The sequence below is a fragment of the Pongo abelii genome, chromosome 16 (genome assembly GCF_028885655.2).
Source record: "Pongo abelii isolate AG06213 chromosome 16, NHGRI_mPonAbe1-v2.0_pri, whole genome shotgun sequence".
NCBI classification, from domain to species: domain Eukaryota; kingdom Metazoa; phylum Chordata; class Mammalia; order Primates; family Hominidae; genus Pongo; species Pongo abelii.
The window spans coordinates 51,769,092-51,789,888 of record NC_072001.2 but is presented as its reverse complement, the minus strand read 5'-3'; the positions used below and the strand labels follow the sequence as shown (position 1 = coordinate 51,789,888).

At 38.7% G+C, this 20,797-nt stretch overlaps 2 protein-coding genes across 26 annotated transcripts in view; one reads left to right on the top strand and one right to left on the bottom strand.

Annotated features, from left to right (window-relative positions):
• Positions 1-20,797, bottom strand: part of EID1 (EP300 interacting inhibitor of differentiation 1) — a 73,645-nt gene that overhangs the window by 20,618 nt on the left and 32,230 nt on the right. For 18 of the 25 annotated variants that reach the window (XR_008513466.1, XR_008513469.2, XR_008513464.2 and 15 more), the window contains one exon: positions 19,679-19,896. The exons of 6 other annotated variants lie outside the window; for them this stretch is intronic. The gene's annotated coding sequence lies outside the window, so the exon portion shown is untranslated. Of the gene's footprint in view, positions 1-19,678; positions 20,606-20,797 lie in introns of those variants that run through there. One more of the 25 variants, XR_008513476.2, reaches the window with a different exon arrangement.
• Positions 1-20,797, top strand: part of SHC4 (SHC adaptor protein 4) — a 139,855-nt gene that overhangs the window by 99,943 nt on the left and 19,115 nt on the right. The window contains exons 7-10 of the mRNA XM_024232402.3: positions 5,904-6,027; positions 7,609-7,780; positions 12,455-12,515; positions 20,112-20,291. Coding sequence (XP_024088170.2) covers positions 5,904-6,027; positions 7,609-7,780; positions 12,455-12,515; positions 20,112-20,291 — 537 coding nt within the window. The remainder of the gene's footprint in view (positions 1-5,903; positions 6,028-7,608; positions 7,781-12,454; positions 12,516-20,111; positions 20,292-20,797) is intronic.

Here is a 20,797-nt window from a genome sequence, read left to right as displayed (position 1 = left end):
CATCATATTTCATCTCCAAATTTCAAACATTGAAAAAAGATAAAATGTGGTTTGGAGTAGTAGTTATTCTTGAACACTGCTGATAAAGAGTTTAGATTCAAATATTTTAAAGAGCAATTTGATCATTTGCATCAAACATCTTAAAAATGTAAATGCCTTTGAACCAGTAGTTTTATTTCTGAGGAAATAATTAGGATATGTACAAAGATTAAGCAATATAGATCATTTTTGTATATTATTTATATCATAAGACAAAATTAATTTAGTATTCATAAGTAGCAGATTAAATAAACTCAGAATGTACTATGGTCAGCAATTAAAGCTAATTGTAGAAAAATAAGTAATTATATGGGAAAAATATTCGCAATGCTGTTAATGCAAAAAACATTATGAAGATTGTGCATAGTATAATCTCAGGTGACTTTTCTGGGTAGATACAGGTTATAAAAAGATAGGAAAGACATATGGCAAAATGTTCCTAGTGGTTATTGAGAAAACCACTGGATAGTGAAATTTTCTGTAAATTTTATTTCTTCTTGGTGCCTTTTTGTTTTCTAAAACTCTTACAGTGAATATTTATTACATTTATAAAAAGAAAAAATATCCAAAACCCTTGAATAAATGCTTTAAAATAATGAAATCAGAAAGATGATGTTATAAAATTAACTAGCAAGTTTGGTTCATCCGGGAGAAAATGGCAGACAAGAGAAGCCCAGAGAGTAGGTCTGGGGCTGGGGGTGGGGCTGGGGGTGTGGCTGGCAGGGAGGGGAGGGAGACAGGCCAGGCTTGCGGGTGCAGAAAAAAACTGCAACTTCTTAGCAGAACCCAGAAAGAAGAGGGCTAAGGATGTCAGGGAGTGGGAGAAGCCACAGGAGACAGTGACTTGCCTAAGGAGTAGTCCGGGGACGGGAGGAAATCCAGAAATGAGTATTACCTAACAGAGGGGAAGAGCAAGTTTCTTCTGAAGGAGACATCTCAGATGGTCACACACTGAAAAGGAGTTAAGGGGCATGAGGGTGGGAAGATGCTATTCCGCCCAGCAATTAACAGGCCGCTGGTCACTCTGGAAAGCTCAATTTCTGTACACCTATAAAGGCAGGAGCCAGATTGCAGGGATGAGGAGGAGAGTATAGTTGACAGGAAGTGGAGATGAGCAGAGGAGGCTGGGCTTCATGCTGACAATCCCAGAGCTTCCCACACTTCCTTTTGCTTGATTCGCTTTTAGCATTAGTGCATTTAAATCAGGGCAGTTTCCACTTTTCCCATCTTGGCTAGGACCCTTTAGTGAACTCTTCATTTTATCAAAGGCCTTTTCTGTAGAAAGGGTAAGTTCCAGTAAGAATGTTTTGAGTTTAGTTAGTGATTAATACACCCTGCTTCTGTAATTGCTGTGAATGAGGAAATCCACATTGTCTTACTCCAAATGTGTGGCAGTCCAGGAATGTTTTAATATTTTCTCTGAATCTAGTCTGTGAAGAGGACTGGACTGCCTGGACTACCTGGATATAGGAAGGCCATGCTTCTGGGTCTCTGAAGAAAGTTTAAAAAAAAAAAAAAAAACCCAAAACCAGTAAAACCAACTTAAATTAATCCACTTATTTTTATTTATGTTTATAGTTATAAATTATGCGTACGACTGTCCTGGTGGTATTAGTTAGCTATGAACTGAATACTGGCTTGCCTCTTTGAGGTTGTTTCTTCCTTAAGTATGGAGGACTCCCTGCTTTGATCCCATAGCACCATCTGGTGGTTGACCTGAAAAGCTGAACTTTTGAATTTCTAGTTTTCTAAGTATAAAAGGAAAAGACAGAAACAAAGCAAAACAACTGTGTATTAAAAACAAATATAAAACTAGTAAAGAAGTGTCTGTTATCCTTTAATAATAGTTGTAATCCTCTTGTTTATGACTACCTAATTCAATAACCAAATAAAAAAGACAGGTGAATATGTATCTCAGGTTCTTTTGAATCTTAGTGTAGTACTTGATACCCAGGGCTGGAAGTGTGAGTCCATCCTGCTACAGGTGGGATGAAAAAAATCCAGACTTTCATCTGATTCCAGACATGGAAAGCAAAGCTCAGGCCTTGGTAACAAAGTTACCATATCCCTGAAAAGGCACCCTCTTTTTTTTGTGACTTGGCTCTTTTTATGTATAGTTACTCGTCTTTCTTCTTTCCCTTTAGCTGAAAATTGGGCAATTCTTGGCCAAGCTTTTGGAATTGGTTCTAATCCTGGGAAATGGGCATATTTATATGTGATTCAAGGCCCACCTCTATCCTGTCCCATGACCAACCTAAAAAAGACCATTTCCACAGAGCAACATAGCATGTCTGTGAAAGGCAACAACGGAACTGTGAAAGTACATGTGCTTCCTGAAGGTGGTGAGACTGGGCAGAACATCTGCATGGGGTCAGTCTGTTTGTCTGCTGTTGCATCTTGCCTGGAGACAGACAGACACCACTGTTTGTTCTTTTGTTTTTGTCCAGTCTCCTCAAGCTGGGTGTGTTGGGGCATGCCTGTAGTCCCAGCTACTTGGGAGGCTGAAGCAGGAGGGTCACTTGAGCCCAGGAATTCAAGTCCAGTCTGACCAATATAGTGAGACACCTGTCTCTATAATAAATAAAGTAATATGGTAGTAATAGGCTAATCCAAAGAAAAGCAGAAAATTATGTTGATAGCATCGGCCTATGAACAGGACCCAAACCTCAAAGCATCAGAATCAGAAAAGTTGAGATAAGTAAAACATTCTAGAGGTACACCAGAAGCGTTAGAGGCTGGGTGATGTGTCTGATTGATTCATTCATTTCTGTGTACCCACATGCTGCCCTGTTCCTCAGAGACTTTGAGCTTCTGTGACAGAGGAAGAATAGGATTTCTATAAAACAAAAAGGGACTTCAAAGATGACTCAGGGCATTGTCTTGGCAGACGAGGACCTTGCCATAAAGTGACTTGTTCAAGGTCACGTACGTAGTGGCATAATTGGAACTTGAACTCAGATCTGAATCTTTTCACGGAGTTCTTTTAAACATCCTATTCTCTCATCTCCCTCACTGGAAGTACAATTTAGCTTTTCTTATTTATTTATTTAGGCTTAAGTATCCTGCTTCTTTCATTATCTTCCTCATCTTTATCTCTCAACATCTCCTCAATCCTAAGGAAAAATAAAATTGCAAAAATTGTTGTTTCCATTTTGATATGACTCTCTATTTTGACTTCATTTTTATTTTTATTATTATTATTTTTATTTTTGAGATGGAGTTTCACTCTTGTCACCCACACTGCAGTGCCATGGTGCCATCTTGGCCCACTGCAACCTCCGCCTCCCGGGTTCAAGTGATTTTCCTGTCTCAGCCTCCCAAGTAACTGAGATTACAGGCACCTGCCACCATGCCCAGCCAATTTTTTTGTATTTTTAGTAGAGATGAGGTTTCACCATGTTGGCCATGAACTCCTGACCTCAAGTGATCCACCTGCCTCAGCCTCCCAAAGTACTGGGATTACAGGCGTGAGCCACCGCACCTGGCCTTGACTTCATTTTTAATTGGACTGGGAATTTATGAGATTAAAAACAAAAGGATTACCTTTTCTTTTAAAAAAAAGTATTTATTTGGTTAGGTTGCTAGCATGTTAGTGTTAGGAGATATTTTATCATTTAAGCCATATTTGATATTATGTAAGCTCTCTCTCTCTTTCTTCCTTTCTTTCTTTTTTAGAGACAGGGTCTTACTATGTTGCCTAGGCTGGGGTGCAGTGGCTATTCACAGGTGTGATCACAGTACACTAGAGTCTGCAACCCCTGGGCTCAAGTGAACCTCCCTCCTCCCTCCTTTAAGCTTCCCAAGTATCTGGGACTAGTGAATTACCTTTTCTTATAATGTAACACAGCTTCTCTTGGCTCAACTGGAGGATACATCTCCAAGGGTACTTTTTAGGTCTCAGGATATGAAGCCTGACTAGCAAGGAGGAGACTATTTCCACAAATGACCAAAGAAGTGATTTATGTCACCTAGTAGCTATAAGAACATGTCCCATTGCAGGGACTTACTGCAATTCTCACTTCAAAAAACTCAAAGACAATTTCATACGGTAGAACTATTCATATGATTCAGAGAAATCAGTATTTATTCATTCAACAAATATGTTTAGAGCATTTTCTATCTGTTGGTCACTATGTAGAGCTACTGTGGAGAAAAATATAGGAACAATATAAAATGGCAGTCTAAATATAGACCAAATATTTTCCTTTGGTAGGAAAGATATAAATTTATGTATATTCTTAAGTGGGTTTCAAAACTGGAATTAGCTCCTAAGTCTATTTCAAGATCCAATTTGTACTTTAAAGGGGCAACTTTATAAGAATGATTTGACACCTTAGCATTGTTTGATTTAGTAATACCACCACACCACCATCACACACACACACACACACACACACACACACCCACACACCCCTTTCAAACGTGTTCAGACAAAATTTTTAAATAAAAGTCAAATTAGTTTTGGAATGAGAATATCTGAGATTCCTTGAGATGGTTATTAACATAAGGCTAAGAAACACTGTTATAGGTTCTGTTATAACTTACTGTTATCAGCTTACAAATTCTATTAGATGTGAATGAATGGCCTTTTACTTCAAATAAATATGAATTTTTTCCAAGACAATGCAAAGCATAAAATCATGCTTCCAAGTTAGCATAGTTAAACCAGTCCATAAAGATGGCTGTCTTTCATCTCCTCAGATATCCCTTTTAGTAATGTGTTCCAGGTTTGTTTTCAAAATGCTGAGACCCAAGATACTTTCCCTGGTATTTAATCTGATTCTCCATGCACTCCTTTAAGCCCATTGCCTCTCCCCTGCTTTCCTTTTCTCAGAAAATAGCTGACAGTTTTTACAACACTCTTGTGTATATTAAACTGTTATTGGGCTTTTCCTCATCTCTCAATTCTTCTGGTTATCCCAATGTTCCTTTGTAAAAATTCGTCATGAGACTTATTGCCTCTGTCTTTAAGCCATCCTTAGGACTCTTTCTAGGTCATCGTTAGGAAACTTCAATCAATTATATCTTCATATTGCAAGGCCATATTCTAACCAAGGCAGGAATGATGTTACATATGGTAGGGAGATTAATTTACAGTCCCTAACCACAAGCTCCTCTTTTCAGTGGCAGCAGCAGATTTGCTTACTCATTTGTGATAGTCGGATGCCTGCCCGCGCGCCAACTTGTTTATTTTTGTGTGAAAACTGGTGCCTTCCCGGTAACTGTGTCTCAGAAAAAGTATCTAATATAAACTCTCATATCTTCTAGTAATGACACCTTCACCCAATGCTGATTTTGATGCTTATTGAAGACAGTTTTTTAGTGGGATTTCAAAGATGGGGATTGCTGTACTTTTCAGTGCTTTGTAATAGCAATGACAGGAAAAAAGGGTGACAGCCAGGGGGTATTCCAAAGTCCCTATCTTTACCAACAGCTCATTCCCCACTTTTGGAAGGGATTTAGAAAGTCATATTTTTTCAATCTTCCGTAACATACCATGCAAAGATGACAAAGATGAAACCTCAAACTTCGCCCTCTGTGTAGATTAGTGCCCTAAGCATCATCTATATTGAATTCAAGAGCTAGCAGTTAAACATTAGTCACATTATTAGTCAAATCAGTGTACTTTTATAAAAATGTGGCCCCCAAATCCCTGCCTTGAGCCCCCAGTTTGTAAGTGTTGGATATATTTTGATGTAAAATTTGAATGTTTCTTCTCTTCGATTCATGTGAAATGTGAAGTATTGTAGTCCTGCTCCCTTTTATTCAATTATCAGTTCATGGTTTTGAAGCACTTTGATTTTATGTAATCTTCTCTTTCTAAAAATTTATTATAATATTATTTTTTGTACGTCCTCTTGCAGCCTGTCACATATTGGAATGCCACAATGGAATGGCCCAAGACGTCATAAGTACCATAGGGCAGGCTTTTGAACTCCGGTTTAAACAGTACTTGAAAAATCCTTCTTTGAATACTTCTTGTGAAAGGTCAGCCAAGAGTTTTACAATAATTTGACAATATATATATGTGTGCATTTATCTGTATATATTTATTTATTTGTGTGTGTATATATAATATTAATGTGGCATTTTAAAATGAACTAATAAAATTAGTAATTTTTTTCTTACAAAAAGACAGTCTCAGTACAAAATAATATTTTCCTTCCATTCATATTTATCCAGTTATATCCTCTTGCTTTGTAACAAGATTAAAAGAGATCCCTTCTTGCTAAAAATAAGAATAGATTATCTCTATTATTTTAGCACTATAAAGAGCTTTGAATTAATTAATTGAAATCAAAATAATAAACATCAATAAACTCAGATTTGTATCAACCCCAGATCCTTTGCATATCAGTTAAAAAAAAAAAAACAGCAAGAACAAAGAGCAAAATAAGAATCAAATGTCTCTTGTAGGAATTCCTGCCAGTTGGTTTGCAATGTAAATAGATAGGCTCCAGCTAAACTGTGGTTAGAGTGGAACACGACGGGACCCAAGGATTTGGTTGTTCTAAGGCACAGAAAGTCTGCAATGAAAGCTGAACCCTTTCAGGCCTGTCAGACTCCACCAAGTGTGGAATGCAGTGATGCCTCTGGCTCACACAATTCATGCTGGAGAAACAAAACTCTTGGGTACTTTAAAATGCATTTTCCTCTGGTATGTCACTTTGTGTATCAACAAATACCAGGTTTGGAGATCTCCTTTTAAGATGTCGTTTAGGGTAGCAAAGGAGAGGGTGTTACCAGGAGGCCTTGATGCTGAATTTTTCCCAGGATAGCACTTCTGTCTTAGTGCTATCATTTTATTGACACGTAATGAACCCAACAAAACTGTGTGAGTTGTCAGTTGAATCAGTTCAATCCAAATAGACTTGATTTATTCTTTTTTTTTTTTTTTTTTTTCAGTAAGAAACTTTCCCTGATTCCAATTTGGAAGAAAAGTCTGTTTGTTTGTTTGTTTGTCTTGCCCTGTTTCAATTTTAAAAACAATTCCATGTTTATATAAATCTACCCACTTGCCACATATGGTTGTAATATTTCTTTATTAATCCCTTATACTCCTCCAGTTCTGTGCAGACAAGATAGCTGGCCATAGCTCTCTTATTTTTTTTTTTTTGTTTCATCTTGGTTTAATAAACTGGGACAGGCCCTGTACCCAAAGAACAATATTTAAATTTTATCTGGGCAAAACATTTCCAAAATGGAACAATCAAAGTGTGCTGGAGATACTCAAGAATACTTTGTATTTTTATGATCTTATGACAAAAATGTCTTACATTTAGGGAGTTCATATATTGTTATTGTCATTATTTTTATCACTGGAGGAGACACAAAAGCATCACCCTTGGCACTTTCTATTGGCTTACCCCATTTTGTCTACAGAAAGCTAAACAACTCAACCATCTGACTGCTTCCATCCAGATGTTTAACATCACTTAAGCACAGCTATAAACTGAAAACATGAATGCAAAGTTTTTCAGGATGATTTGCTTGGTTCTGATGCCCTTGCATCCCTTACAGTATTTGAATTTTCGCCCAGCCTCTTGAGGATTCTTTTTTCCTTCACAGTGAGGAGGTGCATATTGATAGCCATGCTGAGGAGAGAGAAGATCATGAATATTACAATGAAATTCCAGGGAAGCAGCCACCAGTAGGTGGTGTTTCAGATATGCGGATCAAAGTTCAAGCCACGGAACAAATGGCTTACTGCCCCATACGGTGTGAAAAGTTGTGCTATTTGGTATGTAATGTTTTATTGTTGTTGGAACCAGAAATGCAATTCTGCCCTTATCACTAGAGCATTTACTTTGAGGATTTCCAAATGCTAGTTTAGAGAAAGTCCTGTATTCCTCAAATACAGAGCCAGAGAGTGAATAACTGTCAGAGGCTGCATTAGATCATTTTTACTCCTAATCCCCCAATTGTAGCCTCAGCAGATGATCTCATATCTCACTTCACTGGGAAGACTGAGGCAATCCAACATGTTATCCTCAGCTTCACCCCTCCACAGCTCTAAGTCTGCCCATGTTCTCCTTGCTTCTCTTCCTTAGCAACTATCTCCAAAGCTAATCTTTTCCCTGTGCTTCTCATCCAATCCTCTCCTGCCAACTCTGTGTCCTAGTTCTGTCCAGTAACCTCTGTCTCAATCTTCACTCTTTCTCTACTGGTTCCTTTTGCCTGCAAAAAACCTGGACTCCCTCAACCCAACCTAATAATGTTCCACCTCCTTGTCATCTTCCTTTCACCCACAAACTTCTAGAAAGCATTGTCCCTGTCTTTGTATTACCATGTGCACTATACTGGAAGATCTGAACTCTGCTTGACAATCTGATGGAAGTTACTTGTACAATGGTCACCAGTGGTTTAATTGCTAAATCTATTTCCTTCTTCAGTATTCTGTATCTGTTTATAATGTTTGACCCCTCTTCTTTTTTGTTGTTGTTATTTTTATAATTTTAACTTTTATTTTATTTTTGTTTTAGTTTTTTCTTTCCACCTTTTATTTTAGGCTCAAGGGGTACATGTGCAGGTTTGTTAACAAGGGTAAATTGTTTATCATGGGGGTTTGGCATACAGATAATTTTGTCACCCAGGTAATCAGCATAATACCTCGTAGGTAGTTTTTAAATCCTCACCCTCCTCCCACCCTTCACCCTCACATAGGCCCCAGTGTGTCTGTTGTTTCCTTCTTTGCGTCCATGTGTACTAAATTCAATTTTTATTTTAGATTCCGGGAGTCTGTGTGCAGGTTTTTTACATCAATATATTACATGATGCTGAGGTTTGAGATACAAATGATCCCATCACCCAGGTAGTGAGCATAGTAACAGATAGCTTTTCAGCCTTTGCCCCCTTCTTTCCCTCCTCCTTTTAGTGGTCCCCAGTGTCAATTGTTGCCATCTTTATTCCATGAGTACCCAATATTTAGCTCCTACTTCTAAGTGAGAACATGTGGTATTTGGTTTTCTGTTCCTGTGTCAATTCACTTAGGATAATGGCCTCCAGCAGCATCCATGTTGTTGCAAAGGACATGATTTTATTCTTTTTTGTGGCTGCATAGTATTCCATGGTGTATATGTACCACATTTTCTTTATCCAATCCACCATTGATGGGCACCTAGATTGATTCCATGTCTTTGCTATTGTGAATACTGCTGCGATGAACATACAAATGCATGTGTCTTTTTGATAGAACAATTTATTTTCCTTTGGGTGTATACCCAGTAGTTGGGATTGCTGGGTCAAATGGCAGTGCTGTTTTAAGTCCTTTGAGAACTCTCCAAACTGCTTTTCATGGTGACTGGACTAGTTTACATTCCTACCAACAGTGCATGAGCATTCCCCTTTCTCTGCAGCCTCGCCAGCATCTGTATTTTTGCCTTTTTAATGATAGTCATTCTGACTGGTGTGAGATGGTATCTTGTTGTGGTTTTGATTTGCACTTCTCTGATGATTAGTGATGTTGAGCATCTTTTCATATGTTTGTTGGCTGCTTGTATGTGTTCTTTTGAGAAATGTCTGTTCATGAAATTTGCCCACTTTTTAATGGGGTTGTTTTTTGCTTGTTGAATTAAGTTTCTTATAGATTCTACATATTAGACCTTTTTGGATGCATAGTGTTTGTGAACATTTTCTCCCATTCTGTAGATTGTCTATTTACTCTGTTGATAGTTTCTTTTGCTGTGCTTAGAAGCTCTTTATTTAGGTCCCACTTGTCCATTTTTATTTTTGTTGCAATTGCTTTTGAGGATGTAGTCACAAATTCTTTCTGAAGGCTGATGTCCAGAATAGATTTCCTAGGTTTTCTTCTAGGATTCTTACAATTTGAGGTCTTACATTTATATATTTAATCCATCTTGTATATGGTGAAAAGTAAGGGCCCAGTTTCATTCTTTTGCATATGGCTAGCCAGCTATCCCAGCACCACTTATTGAATAGGGAGTATTTTCCCTATTGCTTATTTTTGTTGACTTTGTCAAAGATCAAATGGCTGCAGGTGTGCAGCTTTATTTCTGGGTTCTTTATTCTGTTCCATTAGTCTATGTTTGTGGTTTTGTGCCAGTACCATGCTGTTTTGGTTACTGTAGCCTTATAGTGTAGCTTGAAGTCAGATAATGTGATGCCTCTGGCTTTGTTCTTTTTGCTTAGGATTGCTTTGGCTATTTGGGCTCATTTTTTGGTTCCATATGAACCAACTGTTTTAGGATAGTTTTTTCTAATTCTGGGGAAAATGATGTTGATGTTTTATTGGAATAGCACTGGATCTGTAGATTGCTTTGGCTAGTATGGCCATTTTTATGATATTGATTCTTCCAATCCATAAGCATGGAATGCTTTTTCATTTGTGTCATCTGTGATTTCTTTCAGCAGTGTTTTCTTGTTCTCCTTGTAGAGATTTTTAACCTCCTTAGTTAGATGTATTCCTAGGTATTTTATTTTATTATATTTTGGTGGCTATTGTAAGTGAAATTGTGTTCTTGATTTGGCTCTCAGTTTGAATGTTATTGGTGTATAGAAATGCTACTGATTTTTGTACATTGCTTTTGTGTCGCGAAACTTCATTGAAGTTTATCAGTTCCAGGAGCCTTTTGGCAGAGTCTAGTGTTTTCTAGGTATAGAATTATATAGTCAGTGAAGAAAAATAGACTTATTCTTTTCCTATTTGTATGTTTTTTTTATCTCTTTCTCTTGCCTGATTGCTCTGGCTAAGACTTCCACCTCTTAATTTTTTTATTTTTTATTTTTATTTTATTTATTTATTTATTGAGACATCGTCTCACTCTGTCACCCAGGCTGGAGTGCAGTGGCATGATCTCGGCTCACTGCAACCTCCGCCTCCCAGGTTCAAGCAATTCTCCTGCCTCAGGCTCCCAAGTAGCTGGGATTACAGGTGCATGCCACCATGCCTGGCTAATTTTTCTATTTTTAGTAGAGACAGGGTTTCGCCATGTTGGCCAGGCTGGTCTCAAACTCCTGACCTCAGGTGATCTGCCCACCTTGGCCTCCCAAATTGCTGAGATTACAAGCGTGAGCCACCACGCCTGGCCCTACCTCTTATTTTTTGAGACCTCTTCTGTAAGCTTCCAAAACATTTCCACCTTATCATTCTCTTTCTGCATCTTTAGTTGCTGCTTTCCTTTCATTTTTTCACATTTTCCAACATTTTATTATGAGTATTTTTAAACACATAGACTATTTGAAAGAATTATACAATGAACACTCACTCGCCATCTCAATTCTACAATTAACATTTTATTATATTTGCTTTATTACATATGTAGCTGATAATCATCCATTGATCCATCTTATTTTTGATATGTTTCAAAGTAAGTCATACCTTTTCTTTTTATGTTATCATTTATTTCATCTCCTCCAATAAAAACACAAGCCCTGCCCTACCACCACATTAGCACTCTCCTAGGCTCTACCCTTGGCCTTTATCTTGCTTCTGGAAGGCCACCTGTGTACACACTTCCTCTACCTTCTCTGTCTTTGGCTTTTATGTATCTCTCTAGCTGTAATGCCACATTGCACTACATTGCTTATCTATATCAAGGTTGAACTCAGCATTTTCTCCCTGACTCCAAACTTGATTCCTCTACTGATTTACTCATGTTTATTGATGGCACTGACAATCTTTCATTAATCTACAATCTTCTGTTTTTCTCACACTTTGGGCCCCATATCAGTTCAGTCTTCAAGACCCAGGATTCTACCATGAAAATATGTTTTGAGTCTATCCAAACTTTTCCACTTCTACTGCCTCTTTCTAAGTCCTGGTCCTCACTTGCCTAATGATTCTGAAAGACTGTTTCCTGACTCCAATCTCATTCCCTCAAACCCTCCTGCACAGTGCTGCCAAACTAATCTTTTTAAAGACACTGCCCATCTCAAAGGCATCAAGTGGATCCCTCCCCTGAGTATATTGCTGACAAGAGTTGTGTGTACAGGGATGATCGAAGCTCTCTGGATGAGATTTTCAAGGGTGAGACGTGAGCCTGGCATAAACCTGAGTAGGGTAGAGATCCAATCTACCAATTCAAAGTTAGATAGAGGTTGGCTACATGGCCAATGTTTATAGCAATGTCCTGAAAATCACTTTCTGGCTGAGACTTAGATTGAGTTCTGGAATGCGACTTCTCAAGCAGAAGCAGTAACCCTCAGGACACAGGACACGTAGCCTTTAGAACCCCCCAGCCCAATCAGAACCAACTCTGCAGCTCCAAGGCGATGAACTATGAAGAGTGTACTCTGTTCACTCCAAATATCAGTTTTCTTTTCTTACCTGTCAAACATTTCCTGTGTCAGAAAGTGAAGTCTGCTATATTCTTCTGGGAGTATTATTAATTTTTTCTTTTAAGTTTATAAATGTGTACTATGTTTGTAAATGTTTCATAATTTGTTGTTCATGCAGCCTGGAAACTCCAAGTGCAGCAGTGTATATGAGAACTGTTTAGAACAAAGCAGGGCAATAGGTAGGTACAATGCCCTTCTCCATCTGCCACCCTCCTTATTCCTTGTAAGTCCTATGGACATATGTGGCCCTTGCTCTTAAACACTTCATTGAAAAGTCAAGTATCTACCACTAAACGCATAATCCTTTGGCTGTAGGCTTCTCAGAGAGGCCCAGAATGTTGCATATGTGTCACTAGGAAGACTCATGGTTCTCCCTTGCTCTTGTGTGATCTGCCATGCTGATGGTTTTGCTTTATGGAGTCTTTTACTGCCTTGACATCATGAAAGCTCTCTCTCTGGAAAGGTGCTTCCTCTGCTCGAAACCCAAGGGAGTTCCACTTCAAAGAAGATCAGGAGTAAGCTAATGTGAAAATTGATGCCTGTCAGATCCATTAGGATTAAGATAAAATCTTTATTCTGGCTTGGCAAAGGGAACAAAAGGATGTCTGAAATGTGAGAATCTCAATTAGGAGCTTGTCCACCCCATACTTGCCAGAGTATTAAATGTTTTATTACTGCATGTGATCATTGATGTTGGACAAAACTTTTCCACAACATCAACTATCAGACTGGAAATATATTTTAATTAAAACATGTTATATTATGAGTTAGTTATTTTAATTCCTATTAGTTGTTGAGCATATTTATTTCTGCAGGAAGGAAACTTTTGCCGTTTTAGAGGGGGAGATGACTGAACTGTATAAATAATGCAGTGGAGAATACAGATGGATAACCATATTTAAGGACTCAAATTAAATTAGCAGGAACTTGCCATCTACAAGGTAGTCACTTCAAGGATACCTTTTTATTTCTTATGGAATTACACCAATGTAATATATTAATTTTATTATGTTTTATATAGTGAAGGATACATGAAGATTTATTCTTTCTAGTATAGGTATGATTACCACCTTCCTCTATCTTGTAAACAGAGTAGTGAACTAAGGCAGCATTTTATTTTATTTTATTTTATTTTATTTATTTATTTTATTTTTTTTGAGACAGAGTCTCACTCTATGGCTCAGGCTGGAGTGCAATGGCGCAATCTCAGCTCACTGCAACCTCAGCCTTCCGGGTTCAGGCGATTCTCCTGTCTCAGCCTCCTGAGTAGCTGAGACTACAGGCACCCACCACCATGCCCAGCTAATGTTTGTATTTTTAGTAGAAACAGGGTTTTGCCATGTTGGTCAGGCTGGCTTCAAACTCCTGACCTCAAGTGATCTGCCTGCCTTGGCCTTCCAAAGTGCTGGGATCACAGGCGTGAACCACCATGCCGGGCCTAAGGCAGTATTTTAAGTTCTGTAAAAACATGCCTTCTTATGACAGAAATTAAAATTCCATGATATTCTTTAAAGTTATTTAAAATTCCAGACCAATCTTTAATAATATTACTAAACAAATTAAATTAATGGCAAGTAAGAATCTCTTAAAAGTTATGCTCTCTGGCAGCCATATTTCCTTCCTCTCTCCTTTCCGTCATCCTGGAGGTTCTTAACCTAAGGATTTAATAGTCAGGAATGTACCACGCGTGCCTTGTGGTATTGCAGCCATGTTCTCCCCTGTACTGAAGCTCACTTGGAAATACCTCCATGTCCTATTTTATCTCATTCATATATTCTTCATTTATTCAACACTTTATTTAATGACTACTTATTGAAGACTTCCCATGAGTCAGGCACTGTGCTAGGTGCTAGAGCTAGAGACACAACTGGCACTCTTGTAGTTGGCAGTTTAGCCAGGAAGACACACCTTGAACAAATGCCTACAAATATGAAGAGTGCTTCAAAGCCCAAGATGTTATGGGAACAAATAATGGGGAAGCCTAACTTAATTCGGGGAGCTGTAGAGGCTCTCCCTAAGGAAGTGACAATCAAACCAAGGCCTGAAGGATGAGTGGGAATTATCCAGGCACAGAGAGGGAGGTAGGAAGGAAGTAGGAAAGGGACATAGGGAGAGAGGGAGAGAGAGCAGGGGAAAGAAGAGAGAGAAGATAAATGTGCACCAGAACTGAGCGTGCCAGGACCTGTTCCCAGATCACTGGGGCAGAGAGAGCTCAGGAGTAAGGAGAGAAAGATGAGTGTCGAACCTATAACAGCGTCCTAAGGATCTTCAAAATGTTCAGTCCTGCCCAAATACCTCCCTTCCCAGCTTGTTTCCCTCCTCTCCATTAAATAGTCAGCATAGCCACATCCCTCCTGTCCTCAATAACCCAGATTCTGAAGGGAACTCACTGAATGAAAGTCTAGAAATGGACATTTCTAGAATTATGTTGAATGGGCTAAATCACAATACTACCACTAGAAAAAGGGGACATGGTTTCCCTTCTTCTTTTTCCCCCAAGAGTTCTCAACTTGATTAATTAAAAAAAAAAATTCTTAAAACACCCATCTCCAAAAACATAAATTTATGAAGGAATTAATGGATATGAAAGTATTTCAATGTTTATTCAAGTTTTTTTTGTAAGTGTAGTCTTGCCATATAATTCAATTTATTGTTTCAGATTATCTTAGTTTTATTTCTTCTTTAAACCAACAAACAATATAACCCCTTATTCTTATTTACATATATATTTCCCTAAGCCACTGTAAGAAGATTCAAACACATTAACAGACTTTAATAAAAGTTTGTTTGGAGCCTGGGGTATATTTTTATAGAATTAATCCTAGCCATGATGGTTAACTCTTAGACAAGTATACTATATTCTACTATTCTGATTTGCCTATATTGAAGCTTAAATGTATATTTTGTAATGACAGATAAAACAATGGAAAGTTCTATTGGATACTCCCTTTCTTAATGGTGGCTCTAAGGTAATGATTGTAACTGGGAACTTCAGAATCTTGAGGAGGTGAGATGGTGTTTGCAGTTAAGAAAAGTCCTCCACCTAGATACTTTGCTCTCCCGTAAATCACTGAATTACAATATTGTTTCCATAAAAAAGCCATTTCTGAGTTCCAGTGAGGAACCAGAATGCTCAGAGGCTATCTCTCCAAACCTTAGCTACTAAAACCATGGTGGGACAGAAGGACTCAACCCATGTCCCAGTGGCCATGACAAGTAAGGTCCCTCCTACTGTGGCAGGAGAGAGTTTCCTACTAGTGTCTTTTCATCCCTAGGCACCTATAAATCAGGTAATCCTATCTTGAGACCTGTCTGTGATTACTTGGGCATATGTTTTTTTTTGTTGTTTTTTGTTTTAGACGGACTTTTGCTCTTGTTGCCCTGGCTGGAGTGCAATGGCGCCATCTTGGCTCACAGCAATCTCTGCCTCCTGGGTTCAAGCGATTCTCCTGCCTCAGCCTCCCGAGTAGCTGGGATTACAGGCATGTGCCACCATGCCCCGCTAATTTTGTATTTTTAATAGAGACGGGGTTTCTCCATGTTGGTCAGGTTGGTCTCGAACTCCCAACCTCAGGTGATCTGCCCGCCTTGGCCTCCCAAAGTGCTGGGATTATAGGCGTGACCCACCGCGCCTGGCCTACTTGGGCATATGTTTTTAAAGTAATCTGAAATTCTTGACCAATGAGCAATTTAATAGCAGTTGCCAGAATAGCAAATACATAGTTTTTGTGGCTTTTCCCAGAGATTCATATATAGGCATTTGAGAGATACCTATAGAAATATTTTTAATAACCTACCAAGACATCCATTTATTAAAATATTGACTTCAAACTTGAATTCCAGTGTATTATAAATACTGCAGTAGCCTCTGGTTGTTGAAAGAGTTAATTGTATTTATCACTAAACATAGAAAAGATCCCTATCCTTCATACTTACGGAAAAATTCCCTCATGGAAAACAATAATTAGCAAAATAGAATAATGTTTCCCTGACCTTCCAGTTAAAATTGAAATGTTGATATTTTTAATCAAAAAGACATTAAGTTCCCACAAACCCTAAGGGCTTACACTTTAAAACGTTGTTACTTACAGTGTATATACTGTGTATGTATTTATTTTCCTCTACAAATCTTCTCTTAGGAAAGTTGGATAGGGTCTTGGAGTAATACTTGGCACAAAGAACTTTTGGAAGGCATACTAGCTGGCATGTGTATCTAAGCCCTCGTGAACCATACACTTCAGCCTAGAATGATTTTAAATTTGGGTCTGGGGTGGGCTTTTTTTTTTTTTTTAATTTAAGGCAACATTACCAACTTAAATATGATGGCCCATATGAAAAAAAAAAGGAATGGCCGTTTCTTTCTTTTCTTTTCGGTACTCTGTTGTGCACTTAAAGGTGGCAGTTTTCAAGAGAGGCTAGATATAAACACCTATGTTTTTGGTGTCATCCTACGGGATGGTAAAATTGTTGTGGTTAGCTCAGGCTAACGCTTTGTGAGGGGCAGATGCATTAGCACCCTATGCTATGGATTGATCCAAAGTCTTCAAAACGTGGTGGGGTTAAATATGCCAACAAAGGAAGATTGGATAGACATGCAGTTATTTGTCTAATCAGCTGATAAACATTTTTCTTTTGAGCACCTGCTTCATCCCAAGCACTGAAGATGCAGAAGATACACAAATTAGATGGGTTCTAGTCTTTCCTCAAGGACACGAGGAATTTGCAGTCTCAAGGGGGAAGACAGAAGTAAAACAGATTCTTGCAGTATATCATGAATCGGGCACCATTCCCGACCTTAGGGAGGGAAGGATTCAGGGGAAGGCTTCCTGCAAAAGATGGCTTCAGAGCAGAATCTTGAAGGACAAATAAGAATTAAGTAAAGAAAAGGAGGGGGAGGATATTGCAGTAAGAGATAAGCATCATGTATGGAGGCCCAGCATCAATGACTAAATAATAACTGAGCATCAGTGGGAACTATTTATCGAATACCTGCTATAAGGCAGGCACTATGCTCAGTGTCTCACCAACATTATTTCACTTAGTCCTCACAACAGTATTTTATGCTAGGCACCCACATTTTACAGATATGAAAACTGAGTCTTAGAGAGGTTAATTAACTCATCCCAGACCGCTCAGATAGTAAGAGATACCCCAGGGATTTGAACTCAGGTCCATATGAATTTAAAAGCTGACCTCTAGCCAGGCCCAGTAGCTCACACCTGTAATCCCAGTGACTCCAGAGGCTGAGGCGGGAGGATCACTTTAACCTAGGAGTTCGAGGCTGCAGTAAGCTGTGTTTTCATCAGTGCACTTAAGCCTGGGTGACAGGGTGAGATATCAACTTAAAAAAAAAAAACTGACTTAGCCACTTTCAAGCACTTTTGATTATATTTCACTTTCAGTAAATTTTTATGAGCAGGCACTCCTACAGAAATGGTTATTTAGTAATATATAAGTTGTACACACGTGCTAATATATTAATATGTGTATATCATAAAACACACAAATATAGGAAAATTTAAAGTTAGAGTAGATGATAAACATTTTTTACAAAGACTTGCTAATTACAACAGCTGGATGCTATCATTAGATAATATCTCAAGGTCTAGTATGCATTTAGAGCATTTATTGAAAAAGAAAGTAGATGTAAATCTACATTTAATTCGTGATAATTTGAACATTTGAGGGGCCAGAGCTCTGATCTGATTAGATCATTCTTGTTTATAAGCTCTTAATGCAGCTAAGGAGAAGCTTGTACTAAAAGAATTATCCTTAATCCTTCATTTCTTTGCAGTAATCTTTTAGCCACTTTCCATTTGTAAAAGCAAGTTTAGTTTAAACTAGATAATATAACTTATAAATCCACTTAACTAAGCAAATGGAAACTATCTTATAGGTGGCAAAATGTACAAAACAAATGAGGCACCCTGTCAACTCCTCCCTCTGTAGAAACCTCACTCCTGTTTTAGGATACCCCCCATACAGAGTATGACACATGACAAGATGACATGTAACAGCTGACAGACAAGGAGTAAAGGAGAAGCAGGTGGTAAGACTGCAGACTTCTGACTGGGCTTCTCCTGCTTGATGTATTCTTAGTTTCCATACTATGAGTTACAAGTATCATAGCATTATTCACCCTGATGTGAAATTCAGTATGTGGTTGGTCCTTGGACCACACTGAAAAGGTTTAATGACTAAAGCAATAGAAGGACTAATATTGTCTTACATTATGGCAATGGAATGTCACTAGTTCAGGTGCAGCCTCATGATGACCGTGAGCACATATGGCTAGCTATGTGGCTAGCACATATTCTGTTTAACTAAATAATAAGATAGAACATAAATAATAGAATGAATTACTCGCATGATATGGACTTTGGAGGTTGTATTCATCTGTTCTCATGCTGCTAATAAAGACATACCCAAGACTGGATAATTTATAAAGGAAAGAGATTTAATGGACTCACATTTCCACATGGCTGGGGAGGCCTCACAATCATGGCAGAAGGCAAAGGAGAAGCAAAGGCACATCTTACATGGCAGCATGCAAAAGAGCTGTGCAGGGGAACTCCCATTTATAAAACCATCAGATCTGAGACTCATTCACTACAAGGAGAACAGTATAGGGAAAACTGCCCCCATGATTTAGTTATCTCCACCTGGCCCTGCCCTTGACACATGGGGATTATTACAATTCAAGGTGAGATTTGGGCGGGGACACAGCCAAACCATATCAGAGGTCAAGTGCAAACTGCTGGGAAAGCAGAGATCTATTCTGGTCTGGAAAGTCAGGGAAGGCCTTCCTAAAGAAAGAGATGTTTAAGTTAATATCTGAAGGATGACAGTGATGGAGAAAAGGAGGGAAGAGCATGTTAATTAGAGGAGACAGCCTTTTGATGTGAGCTCATACTGCAGGAAGGCCAGTGTGATCCCAGACAGAGGCTGGGGAGGAGAGAGGAAGAAGAGTAGCTGGGTAGACAGAGCAAGGCCTACAGCTTGTTAAAGAGCATGGGAAGCAATTGAAGAGGTGTGAAACCTCTGAGAAATATGACTGGATTTGCAGTTTTTAAAAGATTATTTGGGCTACAATGTGTAGAATAGAATGGAAGGGGAGAGGACAGATTAATAGAGGAGGAGGAGATAACCTGAGGCTTGAGTTCTTTTCATTGAATAACAGAATTAAACATCAGCAATTGGTGCAAGGCTGAGGTTGGCAAGTGCAAACTTTGAGCATAGAGAGAAGCCAGACTTCCTACTCTTAAGAATTTTATTGTATTCATTCATTCATTTCTTATTTATAAATTAATTTAGTTCACAGGAAATAAGGATTTAAAATTAATCAGTTTTGAAAAGGAGTTTAATTATAGATAATCAAGTTCAATATGACATGTGTGTTTTCCTGATTCCTGGGCAACCCCTCTGAGCAGTGTTGAGTGCGGGTTTGTGCTGTTTGCTGAGACTATCAGCCCTCTTTCTTCCACAGCGGTCAGTCCTCTTTGGATCTTCCTGCTTGTCTTCTGTCTGCTGTTGATGAAATTGATCAGCTGGGGGCTGGGCCTGAGAAGGGAAAGAAGCCCAGTGAAAGGGTGGCTTTCCCTCAGAGACTGGTGCTTATTTTGATTTTCCAGGTCAAACCTAAAAGTTAAGTGTTCAATCATTGTACAGGGTGGGGCATGGCCTTTAGATTTCTATCAATTCTAGACTCAAACATGATTTTGTTTACTATTTACAAAGAAAAAACATAATGCATTGATCACTACTAATCACTACAGGTAATGTCCATCCAAGAAGGGTGCAGTCCGAGCAAGATACTTCATTATTGAAGCACACGTGCCGAGTGGATCTCTTCGATGACCCCTGCTACATTAATACGCAGGCTCTTCAAAGTACACTTGGCTCTGCTGGAAATCAAAGCTCAGCCCAACCACTGGGGAGCCCATGGCACTGCGGAAGTAAGTAGCTACTCACTGTCTGTATTCATTTCTTAGGGCTGTTTTAACAAATTACGACAAACAAATTTATTCTTTCACGGGTCTGGAGGCCAGAAGTCCAAAATCAAAGTGTCAGCAGGGTTGGTTCCTTCTAGGACCTCTGGAAGAGAATCCATTTTATGCATCTCTCCTAGCTTCTGGTGGCTGCTGGCAATTCTTGATGTCCCTTGGCTTATAGACACATCACTCTAATCTCAGCAACTGTCTTCATATTGACTGCCCCTGTGTCTCTATTTCTTGATCTCCCTCTCCTTCCTCTTACAGGACAACAGTCACTGGATTTAGGAGGAGATGAAATGATTGGATGAGATGAGACTAATCTCATCTCAAGATCCTTAATTTAATTACATCTGTAAAGACCCTTTTGCCAAATTAGGTCATGTTCAGTTACCAGGGATTAGGGCTTGAATTTATCTTCTTTTTTTTTTTTTTTGAGTCAGGGTCTCACTCTGTCACCCAGGCGGGGG